Consider the following 23,380-nt stretch of genomic DNA (forward strand, 5'->3'; position numbering starts at 1 on the left):
TAGAACTGATACTATACCTTTGAAGAATTGGATCTGTTGCAAGCAAAAATATTTTTCAAGAGATATCAGAAAAAATTAAATAGAAGAAAGTACTTGGCATCACAAAAGGTTTGGATTTTTAAAATTAAATGGAACTTTACAGTTAATAAACCATAACATATCTGTCAACAATGCATCACATGGCAGAGTGAGTTAGTCTTCCTTTCGGAAGCTTTTCTGCAGAAACGTTAAAATTCTCATTAAGTTGCCTTTACTTGAGGAGCAATAAGAAATTAAGGTTTTTATTTTCATGAATAGGCACTATATAAAAGTATATGAGCATAAGAAACATACATAATTCTGATATTCTTGAATTCTGCTCATGCTTTGTATTAGGAAACAAGGAAAGAAAGAAGAAATTAACTGCAAATATACTTTTTACAGTCTCATTTAAAAAAAAAATATAGGCAATCACTGAAGTGCATATATTAGCTAAATTCTAACGAGAAGACTAACGAGACTATTAAATTTTAAGTCTAATGATCTTTGTTGTTCTTTGCATCCAAGTGATTGCTTCTTCCAGTGAGAGATCAAAATCTCCACTACATACATGTGTTTTCTCCCGTGCTTTAAAGCTTCATAAGGACAGATCGCTCAAGAGTAATCTGCTTAAGAACCTAAATTCCAGCCCAAGAATGGGAAATACATATTAGGTGATAATTTATCCTTATTTCACAAAATAAAACTTCACACAAGTCTCCTAATAACTACAAACGTGCAACATCTGTGGGCAAAAACAAATCTCATTTTCACTTTTTTAGCTTCTTCTCTCCTATATTTAAGATAAACTTCATCCCATCAGACCTGGTTACACTGAAGTTATTACCAGGCCCCCAGCATAAGGAAGAAGCAGAGCTGTTGAAGCAGATAGAGAATAGGACACAAAGATGAACAGAGGGCTGAAGCAGCTCTCCTCTGAAGAAAGATTGAGGGAGCTGGGCTTGTTCAGCCTGGCAAAGAGTATTTAAGTTATTGAAGGGAGATTATAAACAAAGGGAGAACAACTTTCTACACAGCCTGATATAAGACAAGGGCAAATTCTTTTAACCAAAAAGAGGGTGGATTTAGGTTAGACATTAAGAAGAAATTCTTCACTGAAAGGGAGGTATAGGAGGCTGCCCAGAGCGGTTCTGTATGCCCCATCTCTGGAGATGTTTCAAGGCCAGGATGGACAGGGGCCGGGGCTCTGATCTGCTACCCACTCTGATGGGGGGTAGCAACCATGCCCACTTATGGAATTGGATGGGCTTTAAGATTCCTTCCCAGCCAAGCAATTGTGTGATTCCACATTCCTAGTGGGATAAGGATGAACAGAAAGAGACTTTTATCCTTTCTGTTCCTCTCTACACTATTTTAATGAAACTGAAAGGATAACCTGACAGAATTAAGAAAAGTTTGGGAAGGAGAATGGCTAAGAAAAGGTAAAGAGAAATAAGAAAAAGAATGTTAAGATCATCCTCCCACTCAACAATATTGCTGTACAAAATTAAAAAAAAATCTAGCAGGTATTCTTGATTCTTTTTTAGTTCCTCAAAAGAGGAACACTGCTTCACAAGACAAAAGCATTTTACATTTCTGTTGATAACTAGATAAGTGGGTTAATTGTTACTAATACTATGTTATTAAAATAGTTGGGGCAATAAGGAAAAGCCAGCAAAAACAGCAAAGCAACTAATAGTTTTTAATTCAAACTACCAGCACAACTTGATTACTAATTTTTTTTTCTTTTTAAATCTCTGCCTGTTTTACTCACAATTTCCCCATACAATACCCCCTGAACAAAACAGCCCACACACAACCAAAAACACACAATACAACTTCTAAAGTACGTCAGCAGCATATTACAAAAAAATTTGTCAACTGGATTATATTTGAGAGTCTGAAAACATTGTTAACACAGCACTTTCTTTTCCTAGATTTTTTTTTTTTTAAAACAAGAAACATCACATCTTTCAGGAAGAACTACATTCTGCTTCTCCAAAGACGATGTTCACCATAGACAAGCTACTGTATTTGTCTTTCTTTTAACTACTAACATTTCTAAACCTCCAATGCAAGAAGCAAGAAAGAGTTCATTTGAAGACCATTTAAAAGAAAGACATACACCGGAATTTAAAATAATTATAATCAAATGCAGCTATTCTTCAGTTTCATTAAATTTGTAGTTGCAGATTTTAGACTAACAAAAGAAAACTAAAGCCATTCTAAAAAGCAATAAAATTTAATCAATTTCTCAAGTTAGTCTTCTTGAGGAATAATGGAGTTTTTCACTTACCAATTTAGCCTCAGACTGCACTGGCTGTGGGGAGGAAGGCCCTGGGATTCCTGGGATACTAGGCACCATGGTGACAGGTCTAACAAGCTGACCAGATAAAGTATAAAAATGAAGAAAGCCTGAGTATGTTATCATAACACAGAGTATTTGACACCACTACCCTCTGAAACCAAAACAGCTGTTTCAAGTTCTATGCTGCACTTATGCAAACCTGCTATACTTTCAAATTAATGTAACATCATGCTTACTTACTGGAACTGCAGCAGGGACATGTACATTAGAATTTGTAATAGATGCAGGAATAGCAACAGGCATGGTTTGTCCATTAGGAAGATGTAACAGCAGTGGAAACGGGCCTGGAACTGGACTGAAAAAGGAATTACATGTATTAGAGAAAACTTATCCAGAGAAGAGAACAACCTTATACATACACACGGAATAGTATTTCACATGTAGGGAAGCACCACTTTCACCCAACTGTCTCAAAGTTGTATAATAACCAAAGAAACAGTAACTGACAGTTAGCAAGACAATCTTTCTAGAATCTGTAAGAAAGCATTACACCAAGTTTTATGTAACTTACACTATTGGTCTGTTAGAGGATGGAGCCTGGGTAATAACAGTACTGGACGTTGGTGACGGTATTGCCTGCTGAATAATAACGCTGGAGTCAGAACTCGTAAGTAGAACGTTAGGAACCTGTAGCGATGCTGGACGAACTATCGTTGATGTGGGCTGTGCAGTCTGCTGCAGTGACACTTCCTGAGGAGAAACCAAATCAGTTTGAAAAATAGTTATGCACCATGAATTCAGATCATAAAAGGAATTTAATTTAAAAGAACGTATCAGAAGTTCTCTAGCATCTGAATCAGCAAGAAGAATCAGTTGTACATTTAAAAAAAAAATTAAAAATCTTTGGATTAATTATTTTAATCACAAAAATGAAATACTAGCGTTATTTTAGTTTTATGACCAATCTTGGCTCTATTTATGATAAAGTTACAATTAATATCCGATCAAATCTAATTATTAGTTAAATATTTTTATAGCAAGAAACTCACTGGCGCTATCTGCACCATTGCACCCACAACAAATAAAACATTCCATGGTGTTCTTACGAACATTTCAAATTCAGCTATTGTATCATCTTTAAACAAAAACAAAATAGGTTTATTTTCTAGAAAAAAGAAAAAAAAACAATTTATGCTCCTTTATACATGACTTATATATGCTTTATAAGTAGAGCGTTATGCAGTAACAGCTCCCTGGAATGTTACATGGAGAGCTATGACAAATATTTGGATGTCCTGACACAAAGGATCTGAGCACAGGAATTGAATTTCCTGGCTACAACTAGGTAACAGACAAAACTCACTGCAATTCTTAGCTTAGCAATCAGGTAGCACACATTATGAGGTGCAACATAGTACAAGGAACCCAGTGAAACCAGAAATGCCTTACCAAAACCAGTGCCTTCCTTCTCAGGAAAGCTTTCATATGGTCAGACTTCAGATTGTCTTTACATGGGATTTTTTGAAGTTATTTGGTATTTTCACACTAACTCTACAGTCCAGGGCATAAAGCTACACTCTTGAGACCAGCTTATTTTAGTTGCTCTGCTGTGAGACATTATTTCAAATAGAACTTCTCACACAGATATCACACAAGCTGTATTGATGAGAATTCAACTCAAGTTGTTAATGTTTATTAACAAAGCTTGAAGTACCGTGTCTTAGCCATCTTAGTTTTTTTGTTTGTTTTTGTTTTTTGTGTACATTCCCTGGAAAATAAGCATCCAAGTACTTTATAGAATTGTATATGGGCTAGCAAAATGTGGGCTTTAAAAAAAAAAAAAAAAAGGACTTCAGATACTGAATTTTCCTCCCCTTCAAAGTTCACAGGCTAGATTTGACATCAGGGTTCATTAATTCATTCATCTTTTTCCCCAAGGGACCTAAAAGAGCCTATTCACGGTGAGAGAGTTTCAGGAGAACAACAGAAACACAGCAAGGAAGACAACAATACATAATTTTTAATTTTTTTTTTTAGCATCAATACCAATCTAGTGAAATGATACATTATAAAACTTGAACACAGTACCTAAGGTTATGGACGAGTGCCCAAAGAAAACAGAAGTACAGTATGGAATTACAGAAAAAGAAAAGAAATAGGAAGAGGCATATTCTTAGGACAGTGAACACTTCTTCACAGATGAGGAATTTGATGTAACAGCTGTGCAGATCTTACTCTCTGAGAAGAGCCACAGAAAGCAGACTAGCTTCTTGACTGTAAGAAATTAGAGGAAGGCAGAAGGGGAGAACATTTGCCCTGAATCTAGCAAGAGTTAACTGAAAATATAGCATTGTGCCATTCTTCACTTGTTTCTGTTTCATTTTCTCCTACCTGCTGCTTGCCACTACTACCAGCATTGTTACTGCAACCCAGTAGGTTAGCAGAGTCACCACAAAGTCTATTCCTACCGTAGGACTCGAACACAGGAATCTTTGCCATATGTAGCAGAACCAACAGCTTTAAGAGGCTTGGGTTGTTTTTTTTTTTGCTTTTTCACCAGAAATATCTTCATATACAGCAACCACAAATATATACACATATAAATATAAATGCAGGTATATGAGCACCACAGAATGAATACCCATGACAGAGTAATACTACTTTCTAAAAAAAGGTGAAAAATAACAAACAGGTAGCTACAGCCACAGAGCCATGGTGCGTTACAACTTTAAGACAAAAATGCACTTGTGCAGATATTCATACCTTCTCAGTAACAGTACTGCCAGAACAGACCCTTTTCTGTATGGGTCTGTGTTGTCAGCAACTGCGAGACCCCCCCACGGCAATGCAACAGGTCTGGGGGAGTTTTTTAAGTACCTGTGTGAACAGATGGGGCAATAGCTCTAGAAAACAACGGTCTAAGGAGAGAAACGTGCTCAAAGGCAGCATGTGAAAAACTGATAAGCTCCAGAGAAAAACAGCCCTGATGAATTTGTAAGAATGGATAAACTCAGAAAAGCAGCTGAATCTGCACATGGTCACCAGGGTGTGCACAGCACCCATGTCAACATGCTGTATGATTCAGGTAATGTCCACAAACTTGGTGGCTGCTATGAGCAAGCAAAGATTACAGGATGATATGGGCTTGATGAAAGAATGGACCCCCTAAAAGACTTGCCAAACAGCCACCTAACCTTCCATCACTACAACCTTCCACTTATGAGCAAGCAGCTGAGACTGGCCTCCCAACTTCAGCTTCAACTACGCAATGCTGTAAGTTACAGCACTGTGTGAACATTGGCTATTGATAACAGCTTAACTGGTGAGGTCCTAATAAAGATTGACTATAAACTGAATCTCTTCCTCGAGTCTCTAACTGGAGAAAGGTCATTTGCAACTTTCACACCAAGTACTCCATGGTAAATGTATTTCAGCAACCAAAGATCAATCTAGTAACATAACGTAATTCTATGAAATTCTGAGAACAGAAACCTCATGTGAACGCAACTCTATTAAATACAGCCTATCTTAAATACGGTGCTTTGTTTAGAAGAACAGAAATGATCACCAAACATTCACAGAATAACATGTTTATTCAGTTGAAATCAAAGTATTTTCAATTTCCTCTTCTCACACTAACACACATTAAGTTTAACTCTGGAAAACATAAACGTGCTAATTACTTACACAATGCTGCAATAACGTAAGCTGGAGATGCATTGGATCTACAAGAAACTGTCATTTTAGCAACATATAAAAACCCACAGGCACACCACTCCAATAAAGATACTCACTAGCCAAAGAATTGTTCTTATGAAGTGTAAATTTTGTCTAAAATAGGGTAGTCTGTAAATTCTGCTAAAGAACAAGGACAAAAAAAAGATAAATTGGCAGAATCACGACCTTAAGAGATTTTACCCACCTGTACAAGAAAAAGAAGTTTAAGTCTATTCAAAGATACTGAAGATTTATTGAAAGGACCTCTCCCATCCTTTTATTCTTGAAACTAAAAACCACTGAAGTTCAGAAAACATTTTACAGAGGATGATAATTATATTTTTACATTTGTTTTCAATACTTGCATATTTGCAAGTATTTTGACTCTAAAAGCAAATATCATGCAAAAACTTTCTGATACAATCAATGAACACTTGGAATTCTTTATACAGAAAGGCAGATGGCCAGAACTATTGCCGTAATTGATTAACACTAAGAAAAATGGCTTTGAAATAATTAGTTTAGGGAATTAGCTACCTGTCAACAACAAGAAGAACAACTTGAGAAACTTTGTTGAGGGTCTCCTTCTAAAATATCATTAATAAGAAACTATAATGAGCTTGGAAACTCTGAAATAAGAAGTTAACCTTTATTTGCTTATTATTTTATGGCTAAAAGGCTTCAGCTACTTATAATGGTATCTTAGTCTATTCTACATAGAATAACAACTGCTACTGAAGCTTCGTGGAACTAAGAAAACTCTCCTAGAATACTAAAAATAGGATGAAGCATAATTTTCAAGAGTGCCTAAGAAATTCCTTTGACAACTACAAAGAAAATGAGAACCTCCTTCCACATACATTAACTGTGACCGTTTAAGACTACTAAAACATATTCAGCCAAGGGGATGGTTACGATGGCGTAATTTAATAAAATAATAATTTTAAAACCAGCTATGCCCTGAAGAAAAGCAACAAACCTTCCCTCCTTCAACACACCTATAGAAGGAGAATATAAAAATCTAACTGAGAAAACAGCAACACTCTGCTCACATTTCTCAACTTCTGCAGGCCACATTCAGCAGCAGCACATTCCAAGCAGCACCCTCATCCTTGCTCAGCTTGTCTCTACAATCAGACATCAAAACAACATTAAGCTGCAGCAGCTTTTCACTTCAGCACTGTTACAGTGACAACACTGAAATTACATAATGAATAAGTTTATAAGCACTGCTAGGCATTTAGATACAATTTGCACTTGTAATGATGCTAATGAGATACTGAACCACCCACTACTGTAAAATAAGACATTAATATTTTCTCCTGCCAAGACTTGAGCACTTAGAATAATTATTTGCAGACAAAAACAAACTAACCTCTCCAAACTATGTAATAAAGAAGAAGATTTAAGATTTGGACTATGATATACTTGATCAAAGCAGCTCTTACGTGTATTCTTCTAAACCAGTTTTACTATTTTTGACTACATGATTGCTTCGATAAGCACAATTACTCATCTTTCCTAATTTATAAAACTCAGCATAGCCTTCTGAAGACAATTCTCTACTGGAACTCTCTTGACTTTCTGTCACGTACACTGTCTGTTGGGAGGATAAGAGAAGTGGTGCAAATGGAAGAGGTAAGCTGGATACAAAGAATAACATTACCTTCACAAGGACAGTCTGGCACTGGAATGTATTAAGCAGAGACATTGTGCATTCTCCCTTCCTGGAAGTTTCAAGGTTGGACTGCATAAAGTCCTGAGTCTCTTGGTCTGGTCTCAGATCTAAACTCTGCTTTGAGCAGGAAGTTGGAATAAAAATGCTTTACGGTCCCTTTCAATATGAATTATCTCATAATCCCAAATAAGTCCACTAATTTTTGGAAACAAGGTATTTAAGTCCCTCAAATGCAGACTGCCCGCCAGTGATGCGCATAGAAAACCTGAGTATAGCAACCAGGTTGCTTACTATGCTTTCCTCCTTATATTTTTATCTCCATTCCTACTTGATTAAATAATTAATTCATTTCATTAATTTTGCTCAATTTCGTGCTCTCGAAGAGAACTTCATATGATGAAAACACTGCAAGTTACATATCAATCTTACTATCAAACTATTTCTTTTTAGTACTGCCAGAGCAGTAGTTCTGAAATGGATTTAATTACAACTTTCTCTTGAGACAGACAATACCTCACAAATCCAACCTTCAGGTAAACACTAAACAAGCAACTGCCCCACATCACTGTTTTTAAACATACTGATATAGCTGAAAGGGTATGGATTTTGAAGTACAGTTTTCCTGCTTAATTTTGAAAGACCACCCATTTGACCCCTGTACATTTTTATGGAACACCCCATGCTGCTGCACAAAACAATTCATGAGAAAACACAGAATAAACACAAAAATGTACACACGGAGAATCTCAAGCTACACTTCATTTGCTTTTTCAGGACTACTGTCTGATGATGCATAAAAAAAGGATAAAGAGCCCAGTTAAGACTTTTTTAACACAGCAGCAATACTAAATCTGATTTCCTTTGTAGTTTTACTGAATGATCAGTGTGAGGCAAATAGAAAATTGTGCTCAGCAAAGCTAACTAAAGAATTGAACAAATTAAGTATGTATCCAGAAAATGTGGTTAACAAAGTCTTTTACTTTCAGCCAGTTAAGTAGCATGGGTATCAACATGTACAAGTAGCCTAAAGACCATCAGAAGATTTAGATAACGAATTCCAATAATAAAAAACAATCCTGACCTTTTCATCATTGGTAGTAGACTCTGGATGAGGTAAAGGACTATCCTGATGAGTTGTCTCTACAACAGAAGGTTCTTCAATTTTGTTTCTTATAATTGGTGTTGCAAGAGGAGACAGATCTAGAGGCATCTAAATGTAATAGTGTAAAAAAAAAAATCACTAAAAAAATAAAATATGTAAGAAAATACAAGCATCTAAGGAGAAATATTAGCTTTATTATAATAATAACAGTGAGGTGCTGATGTTTGAAGATCTTGATGCAGATGTGTCAGCAGTCAAGCCTACTTTTTCCAGCATCTGTATAAACACCAATTTTCACTAAGACTTTGTGCTTCAATTTCCATTGCCAGATTAAACACTTTTCTGAAGTTCTTCTTTCCCAAGATTCACAGGAGAGTTATAATTGAGGAAGGACAGCACTAAACTTAAAGGCTACACTTACGATACAATCCCTCTATAAATGACATCACGTGCTGCTAAGTGTAAAATCTTAACTTCATTTTCAGAGTAGAAAAAAAGCTATGATGGATGGAGTTGTCATTTCAAACTTGGTGCAGATAATAATTACTGAAAAAGTTTTATATTGCTACACACATAAAGTCCACCAGAACATCTGAAATGCTGCAAAGAAATTCAGTTATAAAAATACTTAAAGCAGCGTATTGACTCGAAAACCCGTACTACCATCTAACCTGTTGTCCAAACACATTTGAAAGAGAGTTCCCCCAGAGCTCATATTCCATTATTATTCTTCTGGGTGCTTTTTTTCTATTTCATTTTTAGTTTTCTTACTGAATAGGTGATTAAAAAGAAGGGAAAATTGCTAAAGGTGGAACCTTTTTGCACATTACAGCTGAATGTGAAACACTACAGAAAAAGCAAAACTATTATAAAAAATCCTTAGGAAGAATTGCTATTAGGGTAATTTTTTTCTACCCCTTGCCATTCTTGTTTATTTATGTTATCAAAGATACACAGCACAACTGTGTTTCTTCTTGTCAGCCTGGAAAACTATTATCAATTTTAGAAGTTGTTCAAATGTTTTAAATGCTCTGCAATAACTGTAACCTCCTCCAAGAAAGTGGTGAATTACAAAGAAAGTCAAGTCAGAATAAAAAACAATTTGTTTTATCATTCACATGATTTCAAGAAAGTTACCGTACACCAATTAAAAAAGATTTGGCACAGTTGTGAGCACAAAGCAAAGGTGAGTTTTCATCAAGAACACGCAGAAATGAGTCCTGTTCACAAGAGCCCACTAAAATCTTTACAGAAACAGAGAGTAACCAGACACTGATTCTGTAAAGTCTACGTACATGTGTATAAAAGAGACTTTACTTAATTTTTAATGTCACTGTCTGTGGAAGTTAAAGCATACAATCAGGCAAAGGTAAAATCATTCAAAGGGGACACAATAAAAATTTTCATTTGCAGAAGTGTTTATACATTTGGGCCCTAAACTAGTTAGGGCTAGCAAGATACAGAAGAAATAGGAGAAAGCATGTTTAAACTTAAGGACAGTTCCTCACGAAAGAACATTAAATGCTGAATAGAAACTGTAAATTCTGCTTAGATTTTAGTGTACTGTAAAAAAAAGCAATGCAGATGTTTAGGTTGTGATCAGTAATTTCTAGGTAAAAATGATTATTTAACTGACAAAGCAAACACAATTGTTATCAAATTACTGACATTTCCAAATTTAGTGGTTGTGCTGAATTGTTAGAGTATTTAATACTATTGTTTTCACTTCTTTCTTCTCAAATGTCTTTCTGCAAAATTCATTAATTTTCAGACTTTTAAAAATTATTTGGAGCCTACTGAAATTTCAATCAAGCTAATGGTGAACTTCAACAGATACACAGGCAAGATACTTAGAGAATTCAGACAAAATCAGTGCGTTCCACTGCCCATGCTTCTCACGTAAACTAACCTGCAGAAAAGTAATCTTAACCTCTGTATTCTCCCCATAGAAGATTATACATGGGCAGCTGGCCAACAACTTCTGGTATAGTTTAAAAGACAACATATAAACTCAGGTTTGCTTTTCTCAATTGAACAGTAAGACTGAAAAGAATATTTATATGAACTTACTTTCTTAATGTCATCTTCAGAAGCCTTTTTAAACTCATTTTCAAAAGGGCTTGCTAATTCATTGAATAAGCCAACTTCTTCACAGTTCTTCAAGAATCTAGTTGGTGTTGGTGTCTGATCTGAAATTAAGTTTACACAAACCACACAATTTTACTTTTAAAATACTATTTGAGAACACACACTTTGTAAATAATTTTCAAAGTAAAAGGAGACAGCACCTAAATATCAAGATATTGATTTGTAATTATAAAAACACACAACTTGTACTAAAAACTAGCCTAGGCTAAGTAAATTACATTCAAAAAAATCTGAATTTATTCAGATAACTATTCATAAGCCTCAGTGAGTTTTATGCTACAAAGGATTTCTTCTAACTTAAAATCGATATGATACCAAGGAAATTTATACATTTAAGAAATCTGCATTTTGCCTACATAAAGATGATACCAATGGGGTTATTTACTTTAACTAGCTTTATAGTTGATGAATGTATTAATACTTCAAGCCATTTAGCAATTAACTTCAAAATTACTTCCCTTTTGTTCAGAAAACTAAATACATGAAAAGAAAGGGTATTTTTGTATGTTTAGGATGCTCTTAGTCAGTTGCCTGTTAACTGTTATTTAAGTATTTATTTTGAAGACTGGTTAAAAGAACAAAACCTTAAAGATTTGTGCTGATTTTCTGATCATGCATACTCTAGTAACACTCTCAAAAGATGCAGCACACAACAAAAAGAATGGCCAAAGAAGTGCTTTGATACCAAGTATTTTGGTGCATCTATTGGGAATGAAGTATAAACCCAAAATCTCATGGTTGTAACTGTACAGCAGCTCTTTTTTCCTATCAGCCTTTCACAGAATTTGCTCATTTCAGACAGAATTATCTTCTCATTCCTTGCCAGCCAGCACCACACAGATATTAATAAAAAGCAGTTGCATTACAAAACATAGCAACATACGGGATTTACATTAATATGCTTGATTTTTGTAAGCCAACACTGTCATTTTCATAGAAAACTAGACTTTTGATTAGAAACAGAGAAAACTGTTTCATTCTGAAAAATACAGATGAGGGAAAGGAATAGATGATGTGGTTAAAAACACTGTTATGCCTTGAAAGCACGCTCCTTTCTGTCCTGCAGGAAAACCAGCCACAAGGCATACTCCACCTGCTGGAGACAAGTAGTTCAAGTTTGCAGACTGCTAACCCCTTACAGCGCTGGAAGGATATCAAAGATTTCTTCTGTCCACGTCCACCAACCACAGGGAGCTTTTCTCAAGAGCCAGTCAACTATAGCACATCACTTTGGTGAGCTAGCAGCCTCTAGTTTCAAAGGCAAGACCTACACAAAGGCTTTAATTTTTTTAAAAAGTGCATTCACAGCTCACAGACATTTCTTTCTTTCTTCCAATGTTGTGAAAATGAGAGTAATCAATTCCAAGTGTGTGAAACACGATAACAGAAGATATGATATTGTACAAAAGACTTCATTGGATTTTCTAATTGTAGAATTGAGCTGCAGTTCTAAGACTTCAGGCACCCTGCTTACTACTGCCTGAGGCAGTCCCAAAAGAGGTTTTCTATAAATTTACTATGTAAATTCCTCTATTTCACTACTATCACTGGGTCATTTGTTACAAAGTAACTTCATCTGAAATACCATTATTATTATGTACATCTTCACTAATGTAACCAAGCAGTTATAACTACAGTTCAGATACTGAAATGTAGTTGCAAAGAGACAGAATGGCATCACAGTTTCGTTCTCACACACCTGATCAGGAACAGGCCTTCTTCCTTATGGTTTAATAGTTGAGAACTGTGTCTAGAATATCAAAATGTAACCGCCATTGTAACAGTAACTTCTTTTTGTCTCCACGTCCTAGTAAGTTAGCTTCTTAAAACAAAGATACTCTGTAAATGTCTGAAAGTCTTCTCAACATCCATTTACACTGTTCTACCACTGAAAAAAACGTTCTGACTATAACTTTGCAATTAGCACGTGCTGTCTTCATTGAAGAGCTTTAAAGTACATTATGATCCCTTGGTGATTACTTCTGAGCCCGAACAAACAAAAAAGTTACTTACCACCATGAATTCAGAGGTGGAAATACAATAACAGTAGTTGGAATTTAAAAACACTTCAAATAATTATTGTTATCTTCCTTGTAGTTACTAACTCACTCTCCTAATGTCATCACAGCACGTAAAAACATAACATATTTTAAACTTCAGGGACAAGCAATCCCAATTAAACTGTAAGCCTTAAATATGGTACAACCTAGTGACAGACCTGTTAGGCACAGCCTTTATTAGTGTTGGTTCTTATTGAACACTTACTACACAGTTTAATCAATTATTAAAGTATTGATATCCGGAAAAAAATTTATCATGTATCAGATCTAAATAAAAGTTAAAAAGCAGATTTTAAGAAAATTTAATAATACAGGAAAGCATTTACAAAATACTTTGCAGACGACAACAATGAAGAAAATATTTCAGTCTCACAATGCACATCTACTCATTAAGTACAGAAAACAGACCAAAATGAATGCACATTCCACCAGAAAAAAATGAACAAACTAGTTATGAAATTCTATACTAACCAGCCACGATGACACTATCATTACGAGCCGGACCAAATTTCAGTGTCATCTCATGTTTATGTTTATGGACAGCCAAATGATCCTCATTGGTAAAACGCTGCGGCAGAAAATGTTAAGAAATGTAATTTTGAATACAAACACAGTAAATACAGTTCTACAGAAAGTCACTTTCATAACACGTAAAACAGTTGTTACTAAGTTAATAGACAACTCTTTGGAATATCTTACTTTGTTGGTCAACAGTACCAGCAAAAATATGACAAAACTCAAATAATGTTCACAGTACCCAAACAGCAACAACATCAGCAAAATGGCAGTGTAAGTACCTGCAGTCATCAAAAGTCCACAATAACATTTCAGAGTACTGCAGACTCCATCCACCATTAGCAAACAGGCATTCTCTATGCTAACAGATCTTGGCAATGTTTAGCAATTATCACTATTTGATATTATTGTTTGGTTTATCACAATTATGAGAATTGATCTGTAATCACAAACACAGACTTACTGTATTTAATAGTGTAATAACTGAATAAAATGTAACTCCTGCCCCTTACAGGTTACCATCTAACATGAAGCAGACGGAATGGGAAATACTGCTCTATCATCAAACCACTGAAAGGCTGTAAATTATTAAAACTTATCAGCATTTAAAAAGCTCCCAACTTTTCAGAAGTATCCCAGCAGTGTTTTGCATACTCTTCCACAATTTAACGTACACTCTATGAAGGAAGCAGCAAGCAGACAAACTATGTACTGTACAATATATATATATATATTTTTTTTAACTTGAAACTTGCTATGCCTCTTTGATTGCGAATAAAGATAGTGATTCAGCTGAGATAATCTAAGAAAAGTCTTTCCAAAATGTCTCTTTCTACATTCAATGAAATATTCTAATTCTTACTTTTCTTTGTGAATATCTGGAGCCCACATAGAATGGCCTGAGTTGAAAAGGACCTCAAAGATCATCTAGTTTCAACCGTCCTGCTGTGGACAGAGTCACCAACCACCAGACCAGGCTGCCCAGAGCCACATCCAGCCTGGCCTTGAATGCCTCCAGGGATGGGGCATCCACAACCTCTCTGGGCAACCTGTTCCAGTGCGTCACCATTCTCCAAGTGAAAAACTTCATCCATAACATTTCTGATTTTTCCCCAATCACTTAAGTCACTCCACATATAACTTGCAAGAGATACCCACCAAGCACCATCTCTCAGAAAACCATATAGAAAGCTTAACTGACCTCCAAGCATTGTCTTTAGAATATTTATGTGAGAAGGAACACGCATACGTGGAGTCGAGAGGAGATTTAAAAATGCGAGATTACTGAAAAACAGTGTAATACAGGCCAGGCTCTTCTGTTGGGACTCTGCTTGCCAAGGGTTCCAAATGCCACTATCCACAGCTCCCGTGTCTTATCTCTAGATACACCCTAAGGCAGGGATACCGTTATTCTATCACACTACAACTCAAACACACCTCTACGTCCTACTACATGACACAGACTTATTTGGAAGGAACAGGATCTTTATTCTACAGCATGATCTGGCATCTGGAGAAGCTTTGCCCATTCTCTGAGACACAAATTTCACTTTCCTCCTTCACTTGAATAAAGGATTGTTGTAGCCCCATGATGCATCTTCTGTGAGATTTAGTTCTGATAGCTTACATCAAAATTGGATTCAGACAGGATGGGGACAAACATGTTGCTTAGAAGAAGGTGATTCTAATTCTGATGTCTCTGAACATACAAGACATGGTAAGAAATCTGAGTCCTTTCCCACTCTAAATACAAAATGCTTCATTAATGTAACATTAATGCTGTCAGTCATCATAAAAAGCTATGTTTTCAGAACAAGAATGAAAATATTTTGACCTCAAAATCAAATCAAGTGCATCACTAGAATGGAAAAAAAATGCAGCCAGTTTAAGGAATTGGTTCTATACAAAGGCAGCAGGAATGTCAACCTCACGCAGCAGATAATGTAAACTCACTCATTTTCAGGTTACTGAATTGAAAGTGGTAGGACAAATTTTAAGTGACCATATATTAAAGCATTCATTAACTATTTTTTTGTTGTTGTTTTCTGCTCATTTAGTGCTACTAAACACAAATCCTGCAAGTCTCACTGTGAGCTCCTCATTAATGTTGAAATATACTGAAAAATGTAGGTTACCTGAACAACTATTGCACACATTTTTTCATGAAAACAAATAAGACTGGGCAAAAAAGGAAATTGTCTTCATTATATGGTTAGTATTTTTCTGAATAAACTGAGAATTTAAATGCTAGAAATTCTTGCTGCCACCAGCTTTTCAGCAGAACTGGAAAGATGGGTACTTCCTACCAATTAAGTTTCTTCTCTTCATTCTCTGGAAACATGTTTCACTGTTTTACTTTTACTCAATCAATGTTAATAACTTCAAGTCAGACCATTACCTGGCCACATCCAGGGGCAGTGCATAAAAAGGGTTTGTCATCACTCATATTCCACAGGTCGTTGTGCTACCTGTATTAAAATGACAGTGGGAAGCATTTTACAAACACTGCAGCAAATTATCAATATCTCAACATCCATGGGAAATTTTAATATTCTACAAGCAAGAACTTCTGCCTTCTAACAGCACTAAGAATCTAAATACCCGGCATATGAGTAGCATCTGGACTACAAACTCTCTAAGTTTGTAGCCAAAAATTGAGACAGATTTTAAATGTGCAACTCAGTTGGAAAGACAAGTGTTTGTACGTAATGTCACCAATTGCAAAATATTTATGAAAACACAGTAAGACCATTTGTTTCTGAAACAAAAATATCTTGTAATAATTACCCAATTCCTTCCACCCCCGTCAAGAAAAGAACAAAGCAGCAGATAAATAATGAGGACTGAGTGCCAACAAATGAAAGTGGTTGGTTAGATAGTTTTTTTCATAATCACCTAAACTTTTTCATAATTATCTATTATATTATATATTATATTATATATTATATTATCTATTTTTTTTTCCTCACTCAAAGCAAAGCTACCACATAGCCCATTATGGACTCTTTTAAAAACATAACTGCAAAACACACATATACTTTAATAACATCTCAGCCATATAACTGAATCATCAGGAAGCTAAAAAATATTTAAGAAAGAATTAATAGACACTATTCTATTTTATGCTGTTTTGCTTCCTCATCAAGCATGCTGAAACACGTACCTGTCAGATTTCACACATAAATCTGTTTCATAGGGCAAACTATCATATCCTCCTTTTCATGGCAATGAACTGTAATTGAAAGAAGATATTAATGACCATGCTTGTTAAGTATACAATAAACCACGATTTTGTAAAGATACATGATATAACGTCCATCCTTCATAACTCAAACAAAAAACACTACAGCTTTGCCAAATGAATCGTTTACCTCAACAGATCCACTTCTTTAATTTTACTTCTCTCAGACATTAAAAGCTGCTTCTACAATTAAATTTTTTGGACAAACTTCATGATTTATATTTTTCTTGTAAAAAAAACCAAAAAACCTAGAATCCTCTATTTTTTAAGTGAGAACTCCCAACACTAAAAGAAAAATCAGTCCACAAATTAACCTTAAAGGTACAAAAATCCTAACAGTTTCAGAGACTTGCTGAGGAGAATTAAAATACTGAAGAACTAACATTTTTTCCAATTAATTTTTTCATAGCTGGAGGCATGCAATACATTTTTTTTCTTCAAATAAGCAAAGATGATCTTCATATTTCAGATGCTCTAAGATAAGGTATTCTAAAGTATGCAGTGAAGCTTTAGGTAAAGAGAATAAAGAGAAACACATTGTTTGCACTCACATCAGAGCAAGGGAAACAATTTCAGACAGATCTGCTGTCAGACACTCCTTTCCACCTTGCTAAGAGCAAGACATTTCTACCCCATACTTGGAAATAAGTGTGGTCATCTACTTGAATCTTTCATGATACCAGTACAAAGAAGAATTATAATTCCATCAAGCATCAACAACGCTGTATTAACTTATTAGAAAATGTGCTCAAGGTAAATCTGATAAGCTGTGGACAGCAGGTGTAACTGTCCTTCATCTCATCATTATGAACTCTCTGCTCCTGAACCATTTGGCTGGAAGTTCTCTCAAGTTCATTCTGGGCTCGGCTACTTTTTATGCTTTCCTGGCTATTGGTCCTTAGCACAAACTTTTCCTTCAACCTCTTCCTTTCTGGTTCTAGCAAACCAAAATTAATCCACTGGCATGGTATGTCTGCTCTGATTGTGTCCTGTGTTAGGGAAGAATACAACTGGGTGGGATAAGAGAAAGGAGAGTACATTTCTCAACTACATTTCTCAACAGGCAAGGTGGTATCGCTCTACTTTGGGAAGAAGGGACACAGATGGGATTGGGTCAACCTGTGTTGCACAGTGCACAAGATCTGTACGTGGATGCTGTAACATCAATGACTCAAAATAACAACAGTTCAGGGACAATGCACATGTAAAAACATTATATTGTCACATCAGAGATAAGTGATGAGCAACTAATCCCATTATTGAAGTTACCTCACTTTAAGTTCAAGTAACAGGAGCAGAAGAAAAAAAAAAAAAGAAAAGAAAGCACCAATGCAGCTAACTAGCCAGGAGATGACAAGCCCTGTTAGCTCCTCTGTGGGTTCCCCCCCAAAAGGAAACACATTCATCTTTAAGTATGGATATTTATGTAAGTATCTAACAATGTTAGTTCCGACCTGTGCTTGGTTTGACAAATAAATATGTCTTTGTGATGAACAATCACAAACAAAACAAATTCATGACCACTCTTCAGGGGGAGAGATGAAAAGGTGCAAGGCTTCGGAGGCTGCTTAACTATCTTAAGAATACCATTTACCACTAGAGACAAAGCAGTTCAAGTAAGCCTAAGCAAATCATCTAAGACATAATACCTGAGAAATTTGTATGTGTAGAGGACACATTATCTGATCCTTTTGCCTAAGATGAACAGTAAAAAGTACTGCATAAAATTTTGGATATTACTTTAAGGAGGAGAGCCCAGTGTCCTTGGCTATGGGCACCAAATAGCAAAGAAGCAAATCTTGGAGAGAGAGAAAGAGAGATTCCAGTGTCACTTCTAAATATATACATTCAACAGAATGAGGATTCTGAGACTGAGATCACAAGCCAAGAAGAGACGAATGGCTGCCAGAACCTTTAGATTCCTTGGCACTGACAACTCAGGGAAACATTTATGTCCTACAGACAAGATGCCAAAGCAAATCAAGGAGAGAGATTGCTCCACCAGTCTTTGCAAAGAATTCATAACCTGTCTCAAGGTTCTGAAGAGGTGAAATATTTATTGCACTGTTACAACTGTGAACATGGTACTATCAACACTGAAGAGTATTAAGAATGTCATGGGCAAGTTCAATATTCACAACTTAGGCTTCATGACTAAGGTTGTTCTCAATGAAGCCTTAGGATTCCACCTTTATATTATCTGGAATTTAAATAGACACTGAGAGGTCATCCCCCTGAACACCATTCCTTTGTTCAGCTTCGTAATACAGATGTTTTTATTATGGGTTCATACAGGCAGGGACAGACTCCTTTAGGTCTCAAAAGGAATTAGCTTTGTTAAATCTTGATCGTGAGGCAGCACATACTTAAATGCAACTGCAATATACACACAATTACATATTATAAACAAAAAATTATTTCTTTAACAAACCAAAGGTGTATTATTTTTCTCCTAAAAGACGAAGATTTTGATCAACCAAGGGACACACACAACACTCTAACTGTTAATACAGCTTACACGAATCTTTGAAAGTGCACAGTATTAGTCACAAAAAATCTACTACACCCACACTGTTAGCATTTTTTTTCCCTTAGGTCATAAACTGTAAAGATTAATTTTTTTCCTGTCTGCCCATTGACTCTTTTAAAGGAATATTACCAAAATATGCATTTGCATATTAAGCAGTCACCAGGTTTCACATTTTAGGAAGCCTGAAATTTTTGACACCCTGCTTATAAAGAAAAAGAAAACAAAGTGGTGTCCTCTTCAATAACTTCAAGGAGAGAAATTGAAAACAAATTCATATTCTGAACTTTCTGTTACTTGTTTGCAAACTACAAGGCATTCTGAGAGATAATGCCTTGTAAAGAGATTCCAACTAACATCTAAAGAAAAAAAAAAAGTCTCTTGAAGTGCTAAATTTTTGGAACTTAAAAGAGAAAAGAAGTTCACTCACCCATTCCAGAAAGACCTTGGACATTATAAATCTAAACAGAAACCAGATCTGACAAGATGGGAAAACAAAGGGCTCACATTCATTAGTCTAGCCACACCAGTAAGGATTGTATTCACCTATTACAGAGACAAATGCAAAGCTCACACCTAGAACAAAATTATTCCATGCTACACTGCAGGCTGAGGGCCAAATGATTGTCAAGCAGCCTTGGGGCAGAACTTGGATCTCCTGGTGGTCAACAAACTGAATACAATTCATCAGCAAATCACTTGCAGCACCAAAAGCTACCAGCACACTGGGCTGAATTAGAAAAAGCAGAGCAAGCAGATCAAGGGAAGTGACTGTTCTCCTTCACTTGGCATTCAGGGAGCTGCAGCTGGAGTACTGTGTCCAGTTTTGAGCCCTCAAAACAAAAAAGATAACCAACTCGAAGAGAAACCGGTAGGGGCCCACCAAAACACTTATGGGGCTGGATTATTATGTTCAAGAACAGTAAAAAGGAGCCAAAGTTGTCCAGCCTAGAAAAGGAAGACTAAGGAAAAATCTACTTTCCTTCTAATGCTACCTACTGTGCCACTATAGAGAGAACAGATTCAGATTCTTGGTAGTGTACAACAAAAGAATGAGACTCAACATCTTTGGAACAGCTTTAGAAAACTCCAGGTGGTTAAGTTTATGGCCCACCACCTGAAACTGTAGATGCTATGCTAAAACAAACAAACATGAAACAAACAGACATCAACAAAAACCAACACAAAAAACATCCTTTGCCGGCCTCCTCTCTTTCTTCTGCATTTTTGCGTGCTCTGGTTTCAAAAGGCTATTGGAGACTGACTGCTCTAAGAGAGAACACCACAAAAAAAAAAAAAAAAGAATTAAAAAAATATGTTCTCCCTGAATACCAAAAGAATAATCCTACATGCCATCTTGACAAAAATGTTCCCCATCCAACACAATGAGAAAGTATGTAAGTTTCAAACCTAATGGCCAGAGATGAATTATAGGCACTTTTGTTTGCTAGCCAGGTAACAAGCAAAAAAACCTTGTTGCATAGAAAAAAAGAAGACAGCTCTTGAAGTGATTCAACTTGAATTTGAACCTCCAGCTTCAACTTTAATTCTTCAGATGAACCAAATACTCCAATTAAAGAATTCTTATTATAGTCCACTGAAGTACAACATTCTTCTACAAGCCTTGCTACCCTGCCTTCTCTCAGAAAGACAGAGAAACATGTAAATTCTCAGCATAATTCTCAGGGAGAAACAGTATCAGAGATGAACATGGGAACAGCATCAAATAATCTCAGCAGTACAGACAACTTTAATCACAATATAATCTCTCATTTTTGCTGTTCATTTGCTCCACATTTCAACACAAAGATAAACCAGAATGGTGTGAAAGCATTTAAATGTCCTAAGTCTCATCACTTTTGGAAAGCAAGCAATGAAGTAAATTATATACTTGTAAATAAATACAATTGGTTAAAATGCATTTAATATAAAGCAAAATAAGTACAGTAGCATTTACAAATAATTTACTGACATCTAAATAAGCACTGACAGCGTGCTTATTTAAAAAGTAAAGGTGTTCCCATAAAACATCAAACCAGGATTAATCTAAACATCACAAAACAGCTTCAACAATCATTTGTATATTTTTAATCAGGTTTCAAGTAAATACCTCAAGTACACTTTCAAGAAGCTATTACCGCTTCTTCTGAAGCTTGCCTGTAAAATATACCTTCCTGTAGACAGCTTGTAAGAAAAGGCAACCACAGACTTGATCAATGTCTCGATGGCTTATTTTAGTGGTAAAGGTTCTTTTGTTTTCTCTCTTAATTCCCCCATACAGCAGAAGCACGGAAATCTCAACTGACACCTCAATTCAATTTTTTTCTATTAAACATTTAAATAGTTGTTTAAAATGTATATATGAACATTAACAATCCCTGCAAAAATACCTCCAAATTTGCTGAGCAAAGTCATTCACACATGTCTATAAAGATTTGTCAGACTTGCTGCTGCTAAAGCCTCTCAACATTGCCAAGCACGCTGGATGCCAAAAGACCCTTATGCCCTAATTTGCCCATCAGCTATGCAAACTTACCCTGCAATTTCTTATTCTAAACCCTGTAGCAATAGACTGCTCTCTTGTAATTTCAAAGCTGACACAAACAGCATGGAAGAAGACACCCTTAAAGTGAATCTAAGATAGGATCTGCTGAGAAGACAACTGTAAACAAACAAAATCTGGTAGGCAAAAAAACCAACGACGCTACTTCATAATTCCTCTGCCGTGCAGAAAGCAAGAAGAAACGCACATTCTGGCAGGCGTCAACCCATTCCTCAATTGGACAGCCCACAGAGGACAACCTGAGCCTACCAGCTACTGTAAGAGCTGATTGATCTACCATTGCTTGCATGTGTTGCAAACCCAAGTCTTGCAGCTTGGTGACCCTTGCATACGGCTCCATCTCAAGAAATAGCTATACATTCTTGTTCAAAAAAAATGAGAAAGTGGGATAAAACACAAACTGGGCTTTTGTCACGAAGCAGAGTTATGGTAGCCTATCAGCATTAAGGATCTTCTAAGTGTGTACCTCACAAAGTGCTTAAGTCAAAGCATCAGAGATGTATTTTCCTACAGATGTTTGCATTTTCTCAAGACTAATCACGCACACTAAACATTTCTTCTTATTCTTTACATTTGATCTGGGATTGCACCCCTTTTTATCGCACAATAAACTCTGACTGTATATAGAGTTATTAACTCTTAGTAGCCTTTAATGTAGATCTCATCGTAGTAAGTAATTGCTTTCACATTAGGCTTTTAAGATCTTACTTTAAAGTTCCTATAAAAGAAAAGTGAAGCATAAAAGAGCAAGGGCAAAAATTATCAAAGTCTTTATCGACTCATGGGTTCTACTTGAGGTGTGTAAGTTCTTCATCTCCTTGTTTGCATTTAAGGTCAAGTGGACTGACTTTATTCGCGCATTAAAGAATAACATTCTCTGAACAGGTATTGAAGAGAGAATTTAATAATTTGCTTGGCCTACACAAAAATTTTACTAGAGATGCTTCTTTAGATAAAAAAAGAAATAGTTGTTTTTCTTTTCCAAACTTAACAACTGCAAAATTAAAAGAGCTGGCTCTCGTGCAGCCAAGTAAGTCAATGCAAATTAAAATACACAACAGGTTCTTCTTATACTTTTGATACCTGACAACAGCATCAAATTCCATACATCTTAATAATCTCTAATGTTTAATACTAAGTTCTAAAATTTTCTACAGGGGCACTCAGACTTGCAAATTTTGCTTTCAGGAGAAACCAAAAGTTTGTGTGTAGAATTTACCACTTAGTAAAAAGTTAAAAGTCAGCATTTGGATTTTAGAATAAAAGCCATCACTTCACTTACCTAGAAGGACTGGAACAACTTCTTTTTTTTTCTTTTCAGTTTCCTGTATGCAAAAAAAGAAAAGCGAAGCAGAAGTGGTGTAATTAATATTCACCATTACAGACCACTTTCAGAAGCGTTCTGACTGACTGCATTTCTGTCACGCCACCACAGAATTTAACATTTCTAACAAACGAAAGCTGAAAAATGAACAGACTGAAGGAGGAAAAAATCAGAAAAA

The 23,380-nt window shown here is 35.8% G+C and overlaps 1 protein-coding gene across 4 annotated transcripts in view; it reads right to left on the minus strand.

The window, feature by feature from the left end:
* CHN1 (chimerin 1) overlaps positions 1–23,380 on the minus strand; it is a 145,108-nt gene that overhangs the window by 118,306 nt on the left and 3,422 nt on the right. For 3 of the 4 annotated variants that reach the window (XM_052676503.1, XM_052676504.1, XM_052676506.1), the window contains exons 2-10: positions 23,161–23,203; positions 16,711–16,779; positions 15,946–16,015; positions 13,503–13,599; positions 10,894–11,012; positions 8,803–8,931; positions 2,898–3,076; positions 2,567–2,681; positions 2,315–2,401 (exon numbers count right to left, since the gene is read on the minus strand). In XM_052676503.1, the coding sequence (XP_052532463.1) occupies positions 2,315–2,401; positions 2,567–2,681; positions 2,898–3,076; positions 8,803–8,931; positions 10,894–11,012; positions 13,503–13,599; positions 15,946–15,993 (774 nt within the window). In that variant the 5' untranslated portion in view covers positions 15,994–16,015; positions 16,711–16,779; positions 23,161–23,203. The remainder of the gene's footprint in view (positions 1–2,314; positions 2,402–2,566; positions 2,682–2,897; positions 3,077–8,802; positions 8,932–10,893; positions 11,013–13,502; positions 13,600–15,945; positions 16,016–16,710; positions 16,780–23,160; positions 23,204–23,380) is intronic. The other variant, XM_052676505.1, reaches the window with a different exon arrangement.

This window comes from Tympanuchus pallidicinctus, unplaced genomic scaffold, assembly GCF_026119805.1.
Source record: "Tympanuchus pallidicinctus isolate F22 unplaced genomic scaffold, pur_lepc_1.0 scaffold15, whole genome shotgun sequence".
Taxonomy (NCBI): Eukaryota; Metazoa; Chordata; class Aves; order Galliformes; family Phasianidae; genus Tympanuchus; species Tympanuchus pallidicinctus.